General features: G+C 33.9%; 2 protein-coding genes across 3 annotated transcripts; both read right to left on the reverse strand.

Moving 5' to 3' along the window:
• Nucleotides 1–4703: 4703 nt before the first annotated feature.
• LOC129309732 (uncharacterized) lies at nt 4704–7023 on the reverse strand. The gene has a single exon (XM_054951417.1). It carries the CDS (start codon nt 6741–6743, stop codon nt 4842–4844), a length of 1902 nt encoding a protein of 633 aa, XP_054807392.1. The 5' UTR covers nt 6744–7023; the 3' UTR covers nt 4704–4841.
• Nucleotides 7024–14803: 7780 nt separating this feature from the next.
• Nucleotides 14804–18655, reverse strand: LOC129309842 (uncharacterized). Of its 2 annotated transcripts, XM_054951583.1 has the most exons (7): nt 18486–18655; nt 18300–18346; nt 18076–18190; nt 17204–17881; nt 16918–17029; nt 16106–16165; nt 14804–15202 (listed from the first exon to the last, which is right to left on the reverse strand). In XM_054951583.1, exons 3-6 carry the CDS (start codon nt 18187–18189, stop codon nt 16140–16142), a joined length of 930 nt encoding a protein of 309 aa, XP_054807558.1. In that variant the 5' UTR covers nt 18190; nt 18300–18346; nt 18486–18655; the 3' UTR covers nt 14804–15202; nt 16106–16139. The 2 variants fall into 2 exon arrangements, with proteins under 2 accessions (XP_054807558.1, XP_054807557.1); XM_054951582.1 differs by having other exon boundaries at nt 18300–18655.
• Nucleotides 18656–19364: the final 709 nt, after the last annotated feature.

Below are 19364 nucleotides of genomic sequence, written 5' to 3' on the forward strand. Positions count from 1 at the left end.
ACAATTTAGCCATGATAGGTAAGTTGCGATGATAAATTGTAATTGGCAGAGTGTGTACAATTATTTTCTTTAAAAGTTACATGACTCACATCACATAACCAATGAGAGTTTTTTTTAACAAAAGTTGCTAGTCTCTCTCAACATAATTAATTAAGGTTTGAATCCTCACTAATATTAGAAGAAGTACCTAAATTTAGTGTCTAGCAAAATCTCGAACAAGATTTCGTCCGATAGGAGAATACCTCTGCACAATAAAAAAGGTTACATTACATATAGGTAAAGAAATACTTAGGTAAATTAGGTGCGTGTGTCATTTGTGTTTATCTAATAAAAATATGACATTTATATAATATTAAATACAAATTGATTCTCATGTTAAAGGTAATACAGAGAGAAAATGCAAAAAAATTAAATGTACATTATGTTATAAAAATAAAATCAATTTAAAAAAGGCCATACAAAATTTTATTTACATTACTTGGGACATTTTAGTTAGATAGAGCACAAATGATGTGATACACTCAGCCTACCTAAGTGTTTTTCCATACAAGTATAACTCATGAGGATAATTTTATATTTTTTCATTCAAGGTTGTATACGGGATACATACATATATATATATATATATATATTGAAAAAAATTAGAGTTATAAATTTAAATTTCAGCACATGATCTGGATGAAAATTAATTTCAGAATCAAATTACAGTGAATAATTGCAACTTTTCCGGTGTAATTAAAATCTAACAATCACAGCAAAAAAAAAAAAAAATCCCAACAATGATTACTTTAGGAATTGGGACTGTTTTAGACTTAGAGAAGCATTCGCTTAATAATTACCTGAAAAACAGATAAATTCTTGAGGGCATAACGTTTAACCTTACCTTGTATAGTGTTTTCAATAATAACAAACGAAATTAACAATAATTACATTCTTAAAGGACAGAATAGTAAAACAGACTCCTTTAATTTACCTTCTACATAATTGTATTGTAAGTGTGCGTTAGGAATAGATACAACTATTCCTGGACTTGTCTTAATGATTGCTTACGTCAAATAAGAGATAAAGATGATTAATTTTAATGCAATAATACATATTCCCCTAATTCAATGATTTAGTTGATAAACTTCTTAAGAAAAAGGAAAAAAAAAAAAACGACTGATTGTACGCCTATAGTCTTCCCCAATATATATGTATATATCTATATATATATATATTTTTTTAAGAAGGATAGTCTTCCTCTATAATGTAAAGCTATCTGATTAATCAAATTTTGATGTTTATTTATCCCCAAAAAAAAATTATGTTTATTGTAAAACCATATTGGTGAAGAAATCAATTCTTCAATTTTTCGATCAAACTAATAAGATTTTCCTGTCTAGAACTTAGGCATCACAAGAAACGAACATTTGTGGAGCATGAAATAGATACAGGACCTCGTCTGATATTTTGGAAGCATTATGATATAAGAATAGGGGAAAAATGAGAATGAAATTAAGAAAATGAACGGAATTGATCTTTGAAGATAATTTGGCATGTCAGAAAAAACCATCTTATTTAAACTCAACCTTGATTAGTTGGTAAGACCAGTAAACTGGCGAGCCAATCCCCCTTTTGTTCCGGTCAAAAAAATTATGGATAGGATCAAATCGGGTTGAATTTTTATATTTCTTTTCCTATTGCTGAGTTCGAAACAATATATTTAAGTTAAAAAGGAAAAAAAAAACAAGGAGAAAATAACAGTATCATAATTGTGCTTTAATAACTATATTTTGTTAAGATTAAGTGTGATTTATATATAAATGTTCCTTCTTTAAATATTACTCTTTTTAAGTTTTATATATGAACTTTTTTATACATTTTAATTTTAATTATGATTGGGGCTAAAACTTGGAGGTTCAATGCCGTATAATTTTCAGTTCCTTGAAAAGCAAAAGGGAATCTTAATATAATAGTTACCCCTGACCATCTCACAGAGAGACGTGGCTGACTGTTTGAAAATGACTTCTTCCCTACTTTATCCCTATTTTAAGAATTTAAAGAAACACTTAATCAGGCTTCAAATCTTTTCCTAGTAAATTATAGCGGGCGCAACAATGAAAACAATTAATTAATGAATCATCATGTGACTTGTATATGTAGAACCATCAATTCTTTTTAGGAAGTGCTCTACACAAGGGACCAAGGCGAAGGAAGTGCAAGTATTGGGTGGCACTAGAAGTTAGTGTTCGCTCATAAACTAAACTCACGATACGTCCACGCAAGAGTGGGCAAAAACAGCTAAATATTTTGCACTAAAGTTAACCTCTCAATATGTGACGTGACTCAACAAACCAATTCTTGTTCAACGAATCCACTCTTAGCGTCCCTCTTTTTCCTTCTCATTTCCAAAGCCAATTATAAACTCATTAGAACAAGAATAAGAATCTGAATAATCCCTGAACTCGGCTGCAATTCTCAAGCAAGTTCCAGGTTTAGATGCAGACAAATTTACCAATTTCAAGTCCTAGATAACATTTCATAAGAGGATACTAACACTCTAATAAGGAAAATTTGGATTTTCCTTCACACTTACTTGTGCTGGGAGCACAAACGTGGACGCCCTAAGAGTCATACAACTTAACAGCCTCTGCTGTTCTCTTTTAGTCGCAAGAAATAAATGATGAGGGGAAGGGTGATGATGGTTCAGAATCCCCCAACTCTGCGTTACCTTCTGAAGATGGGATTAATGTTGGTTACGACATTTTAAATATCAAGACACTAAACTGGCACTTTCCCACTCAACAGTGTCAATGCTTCTAGCTGTGATCTTGTCTCACTTGGCTTCAGAAATGATTAAAATCCTAATGCATTCCTTATCGTTATCACGTTATGATAGCATACCTATTGACATGTAGCGTGTTCCAGACAGGACCAAGGGCTATAACTCCATTTTTGCTTAACACGTAATATGCTGCTTCGGTGGATGCATCATGTTTCATGCATCACCTGCTTCACAGTGACAGATGAGCAAGATGCAATGCAACATCGATTTATGGCGCAGATGATCACAGAAATCTAAAATAAGAATAAATAGCAGTTGCAACATTCATATGCATAAGAAGCCTGTGCTTTTAATGGATGTGAAAAAGAAGGAAAGAAAATTAAGGGCTGTTTGTTTTCTGTTTTTAAAATCTGTTTCCATTTTTGAAAACAAATTTAAAAATCTGTTTGGATAATTGCTTTTTATTTAATTGTTTTCAAAACTTTTTTTATTTTTTGTTTTAAAAAACAAGAAAAATTTTTATTTTTCTTGTTTTTAACTGCCTATAACCATCACTATCAATCCATTTTTTAATTTTAAAACTATTTTCTAATTGATATAATCAAATGAATTTTCGTTTTATTTTGTTTTAAAAATAATTTTAAAAACTATATTACAAAACAGTTTTTAAAAATAAAAAATGAGAACAGAAATCAAACAGGCCCTACAAACCTTAGCTCATACTTAAACTAACATGAACTCCTATCCTGGTTGAAAATTGAAATAGAAATGTATCAAGCATATATTACAATGTGATGGAGCAGAGCATCAGTTCTTTGCTATCAGATTAATCAGAGGAGGATATGTTTGGATAGGGCCTTTGACATTCAAAAAGTCCTAGTAGCACATCATCTGATCTGAAAACAACTTGTGTTTGGGTATTTATTATGCGGATTTAAAAGTTCATTTTGCAAACACAGCCAAGGTTAGCTTTTTACTTATGAAATGTGGGTTAAAGCCAATTACGGTAGATTCCCACTTGTAGATTCAATTTACCGAACTGATTTAAGAAAAAATATATCCAAACATAAATGAACTTCTAACAAATAGACTTTCTGACAAATTAACTTTTAGCAAATGGACTTGCCAAACTAAAAACCAAACAAACACGAGAGAAACAGAAGAAATAGAAGCAGACAAAATCAACCAAAAAAGCAGACAACAGAAAATAGAAAGAGACAACATGATTGAGATGAAGAAAAAGAGATGTAGGTAAAAACAAAGAACAGACAGAGAAGCCGAGCACAAACCTGATGAGAATTGATAGGAGGAAGGCTGTGAACTGAGGGGCTGCGAAACTGGGTAAGTCTGACAACTCTGAGGCGGAAATGAGCTACTGAAGGAATGAATTTCATCAACTATTCACATGCCGAAATATGGGGCCCACAATGTGCACCACCAGTGGACACGCCCGGCATGGACTGTGGTCATGGAAGGCTTCATCATGAAGGGACTGCATCAACTCTTCGTCATCCTTCTTTTATCAGGCTGCCCCATGCGCAAGCCTAAGAAATCCACCTGGCTTGAACCTGGTGAGGCTGCATGAGCAGCTTTTGATGACACGGGTACACCAGTCTTGACACAGTCGCAATTTCTTGATTTAGAAAAAAGCCAAATCCTTGACTGGTGTTCTCTTGAAACATATAATAAAAAGTTATGGATCACAGACACTCAAAAGCTGCTAGTGAATGTGTCCTAAAAGCATGGAAGTATCAAACAGGATATAACACTTCAATCTTCATTGAAGTTCAAGCGTTTACTAGATCCTTTTTATCTCTAGAGACATGTTTTTCACTAGCAATAAATTGTGTGTACATTCCAGTAAATATCAAGAATAAATTCTGAGAAAAAGCAATCGCACTATCCATTGACATGAAATTACGAATTCAAGACCACAACACAAAAAAAAAAAGTTTTACATAACTCAGAGTTCAAGTTACAAGATTGATATCAAAGAATGTTACACCCAAAAAATAAAAATATACCCTCGTTCACCAACAATGAAAAGCCAATTAGCTATTACCTACGTGATGACAAATCAGTTGCACATATAAATTCCATTCTCAAATCTGTGTTTAACCTCATAAAAATCTGTCTTACCCTCAGAAGCAGGTCTTAGACAAACCCCAGATAATGACTGCATTCCTTCAACGGAAAATTTCACATAGCCAACCACCTCAATTTCTTCATCCTCTTCAGTTGAGTCTACTGGCATCCTTGCTCTCAACCGACCAGGAGCACCTTTGAGTGGAATCTCTTGCACATGCCATTTAACTTCTTTTTCAGACCTATTCAACACAGCCTTTGGTGAAACTTTCAACAATGTTGGGTCAACTGGTAATTTCAGAATGAATGTGACATCTCTCATGGGTGCGAGCAAATTAGGGTTTGAAGCATATTGTATCATCACAGAAAGTAAACTACCAGTATGGCGTTTTAAAAGTCGAACCCTCAAAGGCAATGGCGTCAACCTGGGCAGCAAACTGTACTTGATTATTGGAAGAGGCTCATCTGAGGCTGCAGTCCTCACATGAAACAAACCATTGCCAAGGGAGCTGACACGAGAATTTTGTATAACAAATCTTTTAACTGCACTTGTCCCCTCAACTCGAAATGAGAATTCAGTTTCCTTATCACCAGAAGTTTTAGGAGGCAAAGTTCTAAGGTATACAACACCCATTAATCCTACCCTTGCAAGTAATGACTCTCTGAACTCTGCACTAATCTGTTCAGAGATATACATCTCAGGACCCTTCATTTCCGTTTTCTTTACCAATAAATTTTCAAGATTGCCTGCTGCTCCACCTTCCGCTGGTGCTTTAACGGCAACATCTGGTCCGGTCTGTAACAATTCAAGTCCACCAAGCCCTTGGGGTTTTGGAGCCCTCTTCGTGCCAACGAACTCTGATGGATCAAGCCCACCTCCCCAAGCGTCGCTGAAGGATTCAAAAGCTTCTCCTAGAGTTGCTTGTTCATTGCTAAATTCGACCCCACCATAATTTCCTTCAAATCCCTCCACATTGATATGGGTAGACTGGGTCGCCTCTGGAGGAGGCAATGTCGTGACCTCAAGCCCCGCCAATGCTGTCGTCAAATCAGTAGCTGAAGGATCCTTAGTCTTCTTAAAGCCACCCACCAGCTCTGGGGGTTTATTGATCGCATCGCTTGCAGCAAATGGATCATTTTCCGTGGGCGATTCTTCTGGCTTCGTCTGCTGCTGCTCATCCTGCTGCTCACTTGCCACTGGAGCAAGGGTAGCAGCGACTTCATCTCCAGCTGCAAGTGTCTCAGGCGGTAACTCAAACCGAGCTTTGGAGAACGCATCAATGCCCGTTTGCTGCTCGATCGAATGCACCTCAGCAGCAGTCCAAGTATCAGCACCGCGGATCTTGTTCTCGGAGTCAATCGCCGAGTGAACCATCTTCGCAATGCTATCACCGTGCAACGACGCCAGCATTGCAGCAAGTCGGATGTTACTGACGCCCCTAAGAACAATATCCAAAGCCATGTAGACCTCCGCATACTTCTTACTAAGTTTTTCGGGAGTAACATCCACACCACGGCAAGCAGTAACGATGACACTAACAGCTTGGTTCACAATATTTATACACTCAAATACGTTTACTGTATTGTCGTGATCGGCAACAGTTACACCAAGCACATAAATTCCATTCACTAACCGATATACGACGCGGTAACGACTTTCTACGCCGACAATAACTTGACCACTGGAGGCAGCGAGCGGATCGTCACCGATGGACTCGGCGGCGTAGGCGTCATCACCGAAGGGTTGGGAATTCTTGTTAGAAGCCAAGGCGCGACGGGTTTGGCGGAAAGCAGAGAGGGCTCCAAGGGCTCGAGCAGGTGGGAACCACTCGCGGGTCTGGAGCAGGATGTCGGATCCGTTGGAAATTTGTAAAGAAAGGGCTAAACAAGACATGGCCGGCGACCAGATTCCGATCTACAAGGGCGAAAGATCCAGCTTGCGATGGATCAGAGTGAAAATCTGGATACTTTGTGCATGAAGAAATGGAAAATAATCCGGAGTTAGATCTCAGAGCAGAACACAATTGAAATCTTTAGAAAGCTATTAAACAGAAAACGGAATCTCCAAGCAGCAATTTCTTGGATTGAAAAATTGTGCAAGAGACGAGACGAGAGTTCGATTGGGGATTGGGTGAGAACGTCGAAGAAACCTGCCTAGAGACTCCCCTTTTTCTTTTTTTCTCCACATTTGCCTTTTCAGATTGGGCAGTGTAGTGTAGAGTTATTGTTCGTCAGTGCGGCCCAAAATATTTGGCCCAAAAGTATGCCTCAAGTATAATTTGGGTGCACTTGGCTTCTTCACTTTTTACATTTAAAAGATTACTTTTCACTTTGAAGAAGTTAAATATTATTTAAAAATTATTTATGATATAAAACTAGCTTCTCAGATGTGCTTTTTAAATGGGTTGAAACGAGAAATTTGAAAAGCTCATATGAGTAGCTTTTGAAAAATTAGTTGAAGGAAGATGCATTATTAATGATGCCTATTATTTTAAAATGACCATGATACCTCTTCCCTCATGTTTGTCTTTTCCTCTTGCTCGAGCTCATGTGCATGTTTTAGAACCCATCTTCGTTCTCTCTTCTCTGTGTGTTACTCGTCTCATCCTCCTTGCTTTGTCGTTAGTCCACCGTCTCTCCTCCATATCTTCAGTGACTCTCATCCTTCTCTCCTCCGTCTCTCCCCCGCCATCTAGTCACATATCTAACTTCATCCATTCTTCCTTCCCCGAGCTTGTGATCTCATTTCGTTGTCCTTCCCCGCCATTCTAATGGCCATTTTTTCATTTGTAGCTCACGAATTGAGCTTGGTTTGGCTCTTGGATGACATTGTGAAGCTGACAGAAATGAAAACACCTGGGACCTATTGAACTAAACTCGGAGCTCAGAACTGAACTTGGACACTCTAACCTCCTTTTTGATCTTCTCTTCCATCTAAAGGTATGATATCGTCTAACCATTCTTTGCTAGATCCAGAAATGGTGGTCCTTTATTTTGGATGAATATATGGCCTATGTCTTCGATCAGTGGTCTTATGATTTTTTTCTCTAGATTAGGTTATGCTCTATTTTTTTTTCATTGAAGGTAGTTCTGCTCTGTTTCACCCATTTCTTCTACTTGCATTACTAATTCAAAACTTGAGAGCTTCTAAGAGAATCTGAACATTGCAAATCCGAACATTGAAGAAGCTAGTTCTGCTCTATGTGTATGTTTTGAACTTTTTTTATACTCAATGAATAGGAACCGAAACATTGTGAATTTGAACATTGGTAGCTTAATTCTGTTTTCAGCTCTTGCATTATTTAGTTTAGCTTTGTGTGTATGTTTCTAAGTTTTCTTATAATCAATGACTGATTAATTTTGAGTTTTGATCTCTTCTCTTAAGAATGTGTGTGTTTTAAAGTTTTCTTGTGTTCAATTAATGGTGAATTATTTTGAGTTTTGATCGCTCTCTCGAAAATGTGTGATTGTGTGCGTGTTTTTAAGATTTCTTGCACTCAATCAATGTCAAATTCTGTGTGTTTATGTGTGTATTTTTAAATCTTCTTTTGCTCAAACCAATGTTGAACTATGGGTTTTGATCTAGTTTCATAAATGAATATTAGATGGTTTTACTTAATTAATTAATAGTTGCTTTGTTTCCTGTTAAATGTGGGTTGATATATAGGTCTAATTTATGTTAATTAATTATTGAAAATATAATATTTCAATAGTAAATATGAGTAAAGAGAAAGTATTATGGACTACTGAAGAGATTGAACTGTTAATCAAATTAACTCTTTAATAAGTTAAAAAAATGAGTGTAAAGGCTCTACCTTATGAAAGGAAGGTTGGGAAGCGCTAATGCAACAGTTTAATGCTTTGAGCTTTAGAAGCTATGATAAAAAGCAGTTGAAGAACAAATGGGATAATTTGAGGAAAAATTGAAATATATGGGACAAACTGCTAAATAAAAAGATCGGCTTGGGATGTGATAGTGAAAAGAATATTGTATCAGCACAGAATGAGTGGTGGAATCAAAAGATTAAGGTATACAATTATATATGGCATGCTATACATTTGATGCTTTATTTTATAAATATATTGAACTCAGTTCTTGTAAATGTACAGGAGAATCCTGAGTACAGAAAATTCAGACATAAACCACTTTTAAATGTATAAGAATTGACACAGTTGTTCCAGCCAGTTGCAGCACGAGGCACTTTCATGTGGACACCTATGGCTGATAACCCGTAAGATGTGTATAGGCCTCAATTATATTTGACCAAAAGATCAAGAGACAGTAATGACGTAAGAAACGTTAGTGGAGGAGCTCTCCCAAAAATTGGACAAGTCAACTTGAACCATGCATACAATGGTGGTACTAATTTGAGGAGCAAGAGAAAAAGAGGTGAAAGTGGTCAAAATAAGAAAGGAAAATGTCTTGCAACTATGATAGTTAATTCAGTGAGTCGATTGGTGTCCATACAAAAGGATAAGGTGTCAACACTGAAGTCAATTCTTAATTCTATGGAGGGTGAAACAAAACCAATTGATCAAAATGTGGTGGATGTTACAAAAAAACTTTATAGAATCGAGGAGATTACTTGTGATGAGGCGCTTCTTGGATAGTGTTGTGGCCTTGCTAGATAAGACTACAAGGGACATGTATATTGGGCTTAGGGATAATAGAAGAGCATTAGTGGCCTATTTGAAGTGCTTGGGCAAAAAAGCAAATTAGATTAATCCTAGCTTGCCTTCTCAATGTTTAAAATCTAGCTAGTACTGTTTATGTTGTTAACTTGTTTTAAAACTGATTGTGTTATTTGACTCTTGTTTTATGTGCTTTTAATGTCAAGTCATGAACAATGGTGTAATTGTTGTTTAATTATGCTATACAGTTTTTATGGATAAAAGTACACAATCTTGCTTATTACAACTACTTGTACATGTGGAAGACGATGAGGTTGAGGCTATTACTGCAATAGTAGCTAATTACTCAACAACTTTATTGAAAGAGCCTTATAGAACCAATTCACAATGAGGTCATGCAAGGGTGCAAGAAATTTTGCAAAAGCATCTTCAGCATTGTTATGACATATTTCACATGGAAAAAGATGTTTTTCTTCAACTTTGTGATGAACTGGTGCAACATGATTTGCATTCAACTAGAAGAATAGGAATTCATGAAATGGTCGGTATGTTCCTAAATATTATTGGACATAGGGTGGGGAATAGGATAGAAAAGAATGATTTCAACATTCAGCAGAAACTGTTCACATACATTTTAGAAATATATTGCATGCTTGTGAGACGCTAGCAAAGGAATATATCCAACCAAAAGATTGCACTTTTCAAAATATTCATCTAAAAATTTTAAGTGATCTGCAATATTGGCCATTCTTTAAAGATGTCATAGAAGCAATTGATGGCACACATATCCCATGCGTGGTTAGTGTTGAAGAGCAGGGGAAATATATTAAAAGAAAAGGTATTCCAACACAAAATATAATGGCTGCATGTAATTGAGATATGTGCTTCACTTACGTCATGGCTGGATAGGAAGGGACTACCCACGATGCCCGTTGTAACATCCCAATATAAATTTTAATAGTTAATTTGGGTTAATAGAAAATTTAAAAAAAATAATTTTAAAAAAAAATAATAAAATAATATTATTAAATTATTATTATAATAATAAAAAAAGGTGTGAAAACAAGAAAGAAAGGAAGAAGAAGAAGAAAACGAATTTGCTTCATCCGCCGCCTCAACAGTAACAATAATAAAATAATAATAAAAAAAAGAAGAAGAAGAGAGAGAAAATAATTAAAAAATGTGGGACCCACTGAATTTTTATAAAAACTCACCTTCCTTCATTTCCTCATTCATTCCTGCGCGCGAGCTGAGGCGGAGAGAACGCGAGTCACCGGTGCGAAATATCTAAATTTTTAAGGTAAGAGTTTTTAATAGGATATTTAGGGTGTGATTTTAAGCTTTTCAAGACTAAGTAAGTGTTCTAAAAATTTTTCTTAGTCATCCTTCTTCTTTAGTTTCTGAGTTTGTAGTGGTAGAAAATTTAAGATCTGGAAGAGGGATAAATTTATGTTGAATAAATATGATTTTTGAGGTTGTCAGTAGTATAATAAATGTTATAGAGTATAAATTTGTTAATGATCTTTGAATTTATGGCTTATGGATCAAATTCTAAACTAGATCTGAAAATATATGTTGATTTATTGAGGTTTAGATGATTATTTGGGATGAGAAATGAATTATTATGGTTATCGGATTATGATTCTAAGCTAGAGACTTAATTTTTAATTTTTGGGTATTTTAGGTACGAATTTATAAAATAAAAAGAAAATTTTGATAATAGAAATTAGTTTAAAATTTGATTTTTAGATTATCAATGTTTATTGATAATTAAAAGAGGAGTTAAAAATTATACTTAATAGTATTAACTATAGATTTGTATTAAGATTGAGATTAGGAATTATGTTATATTTTTAATTCTATTATTAGAATTATTTTATTAGTTTCAAAAATTGAAACTAATATTTATAAATAATATGTTATTTGTAGATTGTATTATTGGTGAAGATTGTGGTGAGAGAGAAATTTTAAGGAATAATTTATTGAAAAAGCCACAAGGTAACCATGCTTTTAATTTGTGATTTGTGTTACTTCATGTTAATTGGGTGATTATTGAGAAAATTATAAATTTTGTAATATTATATAATTGTGCAATATTATTATGAATTTATTTGATTATTGTGGGAGGGGTTGGGAGACTTGTTATTGTTGTTATATTTATGTGCCACGTGGTACGCCCCTATTGGAGCTCAATAGGTGGTTTGTAAGGGCTCGGGCTAATCTACCTTTGGCCGGGTGATTTAGCACCGAGTGAGGGCTACGGCTCGAGGTTAATGGAGGGATATAAGGATGGTTGTTTGTGTTTATTGTAATATTTCTTATATTTGTTGAAATTATATTATTTTTAATTCTCACTTAGTAAGCACACACTTAACTGTTTGTATACACTATCATAAATTGGCTTTGGTTACTGGGACTTTTGAGTCTCATTATGTGGTTAACAATTTTCAGGAGAAGAGCCACGAGTGACACGTGGAGGAGTCCCAGAGGCTTAGTGGTATAGATCCACTGTCTCTTTTGGGTATTTAATTTATGATTTATAATGTATTATATTGCCAATATTAGGGCTTTTTGTTTATTGTCAATTATATGAATATATAAATGTAATCATGCCTTTCAAACTATTTCTATTTTTAGTACAATTTGGATGACTGTAATTTTAATATTTGGTTTACTTTGGATTGGTTAAAATGGCATGATTATAAGGCCAAATAACTGGCTTGTGTTGAAAATTTATTAAATTGCTTATTTTACTTGTTGGGAGTATAAGGATGGACAAATGTGATTTAGTTTACTTGTTGGGAGTATAAGGATGGACAAATGTGATTTAGCCTAATGGCATGTGGGAGGTAAAAATTTATCTGAAATGTTAATTATAAAATATTTTATATTGAAATTATTGATATAAAAATGAGTTGGGTGGCTGTAACCCAACTATGATTGAGTTAAATTATTTAAAAAAAAATTTTGGTGTGTTACACCCGTTTATTTGACTATGCACTCACAAGGTCGGACATGAAATTTTCACATCCACCCCAAGGTATATTTTATATTTATCTAATTTAAAATAATTTTTTTAATATTTTTTGGGATCTTATAATTTCTACTTTTTTATTGGTAGGTAAATATTATTTGTTAGATACCAGCTATCCAACGCAACATGGATATCTAGGTCCTTATAGATTTCATAGGTATCACCTCTTAGATTTCAAGCGTTCATTCGAATTTGCAAACAATAATGAGGTTTTCAATTATTATCATTCAAGTTTAAGAACCATGATTGAAAGGACTTTTGAAGTTTGGAAAAACAGATTCGTAATCTTACAACACATGCCTAGCTATCCATTTGTGATGCAAGTTCGTATGGTTGGTGTAATAATGGCTATGCATAATTTCATTAGAAGAAAATCTACAACTGATTCTGACTTTAGGCGTTTTGAGAGTGAAAATATGGTTAATACTAACGATGATAGTGACGAGCATACATTTTCATCAATAATTTCAAGTGCAATTTTAAGTGTAGCTTTTGATAGAGAGATGAATAGGGTTCGAGATTCTATTAGAGATTAGATTGTATATTATAGATTGAACCGTTAATCATGTAACTATTTAATATTAATAAATGTTTAATTATTTATTACATAATTTTTTAAAATTAAATTTTATATTTTTTCTTATTATTTGACATTTTAAATTTTATGTTATTTTAAATTTATTTCACATTTTTTAAACATTTTTACTATATTATATTTGTATAATAAAAATTATAAATTTTTATAAATCAATGTCCTATTTGATCATTACATATTAAAAAGTACATTTTAAAAGTACAAATGTTTATTAATCTAAATAACTTTTAGTTTGCCAAACTGATTTTTAAAAAAATGTATCCAAACACAAATTTTGTTACAACAACTGACTTTCACCGAACTAACTTTTGTCAAATAAATTTATATTAAACTGACTTTTGACAAACTGAAAACCAAACGCACTTTCTGTCTGACTCATTAAACGAGTTAGGCTACACAAAGCTCATTCACATGCATGATTAAACAAATAAACTTGCCAAGGTTCAAAATTTAATTTATGCAAGCAGTCTCAACCTTAATTTTAGAGAGAATGAAAATAAATTTAAAAAAAATTAATGACAATTTGGTTGCCAATAAATTTTTTTAAAATAAATTATAAATATTAATTTAGACAATTGTAGATAAGAATTCCAGTTGTTAATTAAGAGTTATATTTAGAATTTAAATATCTTATTTACTATTAGAATTCTTGAATTTGAAAGTGTTTAATTTAATATGAATTTTTTTAAAAAATATATTAGTAACCTAATTGTCATCAATTCTTTCTCTCCATTTTTTTTAATAGATCATTCTCCCTTAATTTTATTCAAGAGCCATCTATCTCATTTTCAAACGGGTCTGCACTTTAATCAAATCTAGCTTATAAGGCATTAGTTTGTTTTGACCTAAATGTAAAACATTCTCCTTTGTTTCCTATGTTAAATATTTTTATCCAAAGAACCCATGTTGATTGTACACGTTAATATTTGCAATTATTAGGGATAGTTTTCAATATAAATAATGGGTATTTTACTATTTTAGAAAAATTAACACAAATTATCATAACTAATTTTTTAATAGTTAATATATATGAAATTAATTATCGAACTTCAAGATTTAAGATAAGAAGAAATATATAGTTAAACGATCAAATGTATTATCTGATTCTTTGTGTTCTTGGACTTCTCTTTTCACATTCAATTTCCATATAGTTAAACGATCAAATGTATTATCTGATTCTTTGTGTTCTTGGACTTCTCTTTTCACATTCAATTTCCAGAGTTACAGATTTTGTTGTTTATATAATAAAAATCTCTCCAATACCTCCTATATTCTCCATCTTCCTTCCATCCCAAGAATTATGTAATAGATTTATTCATAAAATGTTCACCTTTTGCCCCTAACAAGAATTTTAATATACCTGATTTTAAGATTAGGATACTGTTGCTCAAGGGAGCAATTTAATTTGTCAAATTCTCACCTATACTTTTATGGCCAGTCCTAAATCTAAATAACGCAAGAAATGTTGTGTTAAACCTTCATCAGTCAATGTAAAACTATCAAATCTCACACAGATATGGATAACAAACGTTTGTGCTAATACTATGTTGTTGCGTTTAAGCAGCACTAGTATAGTCAACTCCAACTAATAATATAAGATTTGTTGTTGTATAATTATAAAAACAAAACAAACAATTTTATCCAATAAAATCAGATCTAGCATGCACAAATTAGTCCAGGTGAAGCAACTGTGTAAGTAATCTCAATTCCTTCTTTATGATAGATGTTAATACAATTATGGTACTACAAACCTCATCATCCTGAATGTGACCTTGTTATATAACTATCATGCCATCAATTATGGTTGCAATTAATATCAAATAAAAGCATTTACAATCAATTGCCTCTGAAATATTCTCTCTCACTCTCCCTCTGTCTGTCCTTTTTTAAAGGATGTCCATCCTTAAATCCTTGTTCCGCGGCTCAACTTATCACTATTGAATATTCACCTGTTAGGTAAATTCAACCAAGCTCGGTTCCTTGAAAATTACTGTTACTGTCCTTTTCTCCATTCCAAGGGAAGCTCCATTACATGAAGATGAACACACGAACAGTAACCTCAAAAATGTCATTCATAAGGACAGGAGGAACCCTGCAAAACCCCAAGACCAGTAAAATGTCCTTCCATAGAAGCTAAGTTATTGGAAAATTTTTCTTACATAATCTCAGATACAATAAGCCAATATCTTTCAGCCGAAGCTATGTTTTTTGCCGGCAAAAGTCCAAATATGGCTTCTATCCATTTAGATAGACATTAATATGCGAATTAACCATAATTACCAATCTGATTGGATAGGGTAACGGAATTTATGGATAACAAATTCATCAATACAACTCGAGACCTTTGCCTCAATCAGTTTCAAGTAAAGTAGCCTGTAAGCTATTAGTTAATGCAGCGCTATTTAAAAATCGAAGTGTTTTCATCTTAAGGGTTCAACCCTTACTATTTCTGCTTTAAAAACCACAAGGTGACATATTTGTTCCATGATTCATAGTCTACAATTTATAATTCTAATCCAATTCAATCTACTAAGAGCATACACTTTACAAAATATTTTAGTTGATTTAGGTTTTGATGTAATATGCAAAATATTTTAGTTGATTTAGGTTTTGATGTAATATGTCTTGAGCTTTGGTAATAGAATTATCAATTTTGAATTGACCAAACAGATTAATCTTCTTGATAAAACAACATTTCAAGTACCATCTTTCAAACAATAGTTACCCCATTATGGTTAATTCGCTTATTAGTGTCTATTTAAACCATCTTTCAAACAATGAATGGATCGGATTCACATTTACATTAATGGGGTAACTATAGATTAAGTTATTTTTCAAAAAAACATTTTAAATATTCTCAACAGCCAATGCGTCATTTTGTTAAATATCAATCAAAATCCATCTATAATCAACCATCATCCATTTGGCCCTCAGATCCAGAGACTAATACACTTTTCATTCCAAATAAATAAATAAGCCAAGGTTGTAGTGATACCTCTTCATCTGGTTGAGTGAACAAGCATTTTAACTCAAGTTGAATAAAGTACAAAGGGAACTGCATATTATTCAATCCTTCATTAGCAAGGCTTAATTCAGAGAATAAGGGAGCAGAATGTTTTATAAAATGTCAAAATGAAAGAAAAGTAGAAGTCAATCCCACAAAAGAAGTGAATCCCACAAACATGTTTAATCAAGTCATACCAAAGGATATAATGTTGTGTGGTGTGATACAATATTTGACATGGTATAAACTACAGGGAAAAAAAAACTCCAGAAGTGCAAGTTACAATTTTGAGAGTAAAGTGCAGAACAGATGATCACTGATGGTAAACTTAGATTTGTATACATCGTAAGCAATAACTGTACAAGAGGGAGACTCACCAAATTTCCAATGGGGCAGAATAGCAAAACAATGAAAGATTGATAACATAAAAATTTTAGTTATAGAAAATATCATCTCAGAACTAATATCTAAATAACATATTCCCAGGACACTGGCATGCCCTCTATCAGAATTTCATAGTTCAGTTTAATCATCTAATCAAGTACCAATCATTTGGCCATAGCTATGTTGTGCAACCTGTCTTGAATCAGCATATCAAAGAGAACAAGAATATCAATATCTTATATGCATTATATGTAAGAGAACATAATTCACAGATAAAATTGGGTACATGTCTTCCATACCATTTTGGTTAGTTGAGCACACGGAAGATGAATATAACATCAGCATAAAACAATTGCAAACTTGATGTAGACAATTTAAATGGTTAAGAATTCTAAAAGAACAAGAAAATGAAACTTTACCAAGGAGGAACATGGTAATCATAAGAGCAAGCATAATTGGAACAGAACAGCGAGATCGCAACTGTGGGGAACTATTGAATTGTCCCTGGAAACAACCGATGTGACCAGAAAGCTGCAACGCATGAAAATCTGATTAAGCTTTCCTTGAATGCAACCCAATGAAATCCTATCTACCGAGACAAACTTTTTTAATTGGTGACTGTAGGCAAAGTATAGCATGTATAGAACAAAAATTCCTGCTTTCTTTGGCATGTTTCTCTTTTTTTTTAAAGCTAGTTAGTGTAACCTGATTGAACATGTGTACCGCTCGCATTGCCTGAGGATATTCTTCAAATCTGTGTTTCCAGAAGCCAGGTTTGAACCCTTTTCCTTTGGAGTTTCCATCAATAGTATGCATGAGTTTATTTCTCTGTTCATCTTCATCAGCAATAACGATTTTTAACTCCCAAAATTTTGGGGAACTACATGTCTTCCTTATATTAGTTGTTCTGGCTGCTTGAGAAACTATATCCTCACTATTTCCAGAAACTTCATCTCCTTTTATTTCTCTAACGTAATTTACATCCTTGTTGATGGCAATGACATCCTTTATAGCTTTTCGGTCACTAAAGATATTTCCATTGCAGGCAGCATTTACATCATGGATTTTGTCTTTCTTGTTGATCTCTTTTTCGTGAAGTGTATTTTTCGCGGAAGGAGCCAATTCCATGCATTCATCCTTAGGGGTCCGCATGTTCTGAGAGGTTCCAGATAAAAATGCAGCAAAATCATCACGCTCTTCTTCATCCAGATTAACCCAGCGGAAGGGCTGTCTTCCTTCCTCGATAAAAGATTCTCTTAATGCTGCTTCAACATAGGAAATTTGGTTTTGAATGGCCGAAATAAATTGTCTATGCCTAGTGACTGCATTCTCATCATCAAGATGCCTGTAGCTTAGCTTGACAGCCTTCTCAAACTCTTCCAACTATTACAGCATGTACAAAACAGAAGATTACAAATAAGAAAAAGTCGAAAATGAACATTCAGCTTTGAAGGTAGGAACAATGGAAAATGACCAACTAATTAGAGAATCTACAATAGGAAACTTTTTGAAAGAAGTTTGAGCGCTGGAAATAGAAGAGGAGGTTCACAGTAAGATGAAAAAGAAAAGTAACGTACCTGCCATTTTGCAGTACCCAAAGACGTTTGCAGCTCCCGACATAGTTCATCTACGTACTTGGGAATTGATCGTTCTCTCTTCCCTCTTAGCCATGTCCTGTATGTGGATTCCATTCTGAAAACCAAGAAATTAAGAGAAAAGGGTATACTTTTTTGTAAAACAGAACTGAATCACGTAATTAATCGAAAACAAAATTCTAAAAACAATCCAGCCGGAGAGATACCTATCAGCTGATTCCTGGACCTCCTCGGCCGCAGAGAAGAAAGCATCCTTTTGCCAGAGATCGAAAGTGTTAGGCAACAACATGTTGAAGAACAGTACCCAAAACCCAAAACAAATCAATTAGTTCATCCGAATAACAAGCAAATCCAACCCAACCCAACGTCAATTAATTAACAATAAAGTTTACTCCGTGAAGAATAATTGATGTTAGGGGAGATGGATTGCTCGTGGTCGTGGGTTCTTTTCTCTCTCTCTCCTAAGCCGGAAAGAAGAGAGAGAGAAAGAAACCTCTTCCTACCCCTTTCTATCCTCTAACTGCTTTTGGGGCTGCGTCAGTGATTGTTTTATCTTTACCGGTGAAGAGTTTCAATCAGCTGTTGAAATTGAAATTCTCGCGATTCCTCTTATACGAGTCATATTTCTATTGAGGATAGTTATGTCTTTGTTAGTAGCTTACGTTGGACTATTTTGTCTTTTTACTGGTGTTGTCCCATGCTGGTTTTATATTCTCTTGCTGTAGGTCATTTGCGAATTATCAAAAAGTGATGAGGTCGCTCTATTTCTTTTCTCTCAAATGCTCTCATCTTCCTCTTCTAATCTTGTGAGTCCTTTCTCTCTTTCTGCCTTGTTTCGATTATGTGCCACATCAATGGCATTAGACGCAGGCCGCTCCATCGATTGACAGTGATTCTTCTTTTGCCACATTCAACGATAGTTAGGTTCACGGTATAAACGACTTACAATTTTAAGTGACGGAATTGCACAATTGAATTTATGGAATCTCTGTTTGAATGGATGATTATCTCAAGTACAACTCATGTCGAGATAAGGACTTGATGAAGGAGCTTGCACAACTAAAACAAATGGGATCGCTAGCTGAGTTTAAAGTTCGGTTCAACAAACTCATAGACAAAGCAATATTACATGTTAATCTGCAACTAAACTGTGATCTAAGGGCTCTAAAGCTTGAGGTAGCTAGGAGAATTAAGCCGTTAAGACCATGAAATCTATGGGAAGTTAAAAAAATTACTCACTGTGTTGATCGAGGCCTCCAACTCTCACCAAA

This window comes from Prosopis cineraria, unplaced genomic scaffold (genome assembly GCF_029017545.1).
Source record: "Prosopis cineraria cultivar Desert tree isolate PC_DT_omini unplaced genomic scaffold, ASM2901754v1 PC4, whole genome shotgun sequence".
NCBI classification, from domain to species: Eukaryota; Viridiplantae; Streptophyta; class Magnoliopsida; order Fabales; family Fabaceae; genus Prosopis; species Prosopis cineraria.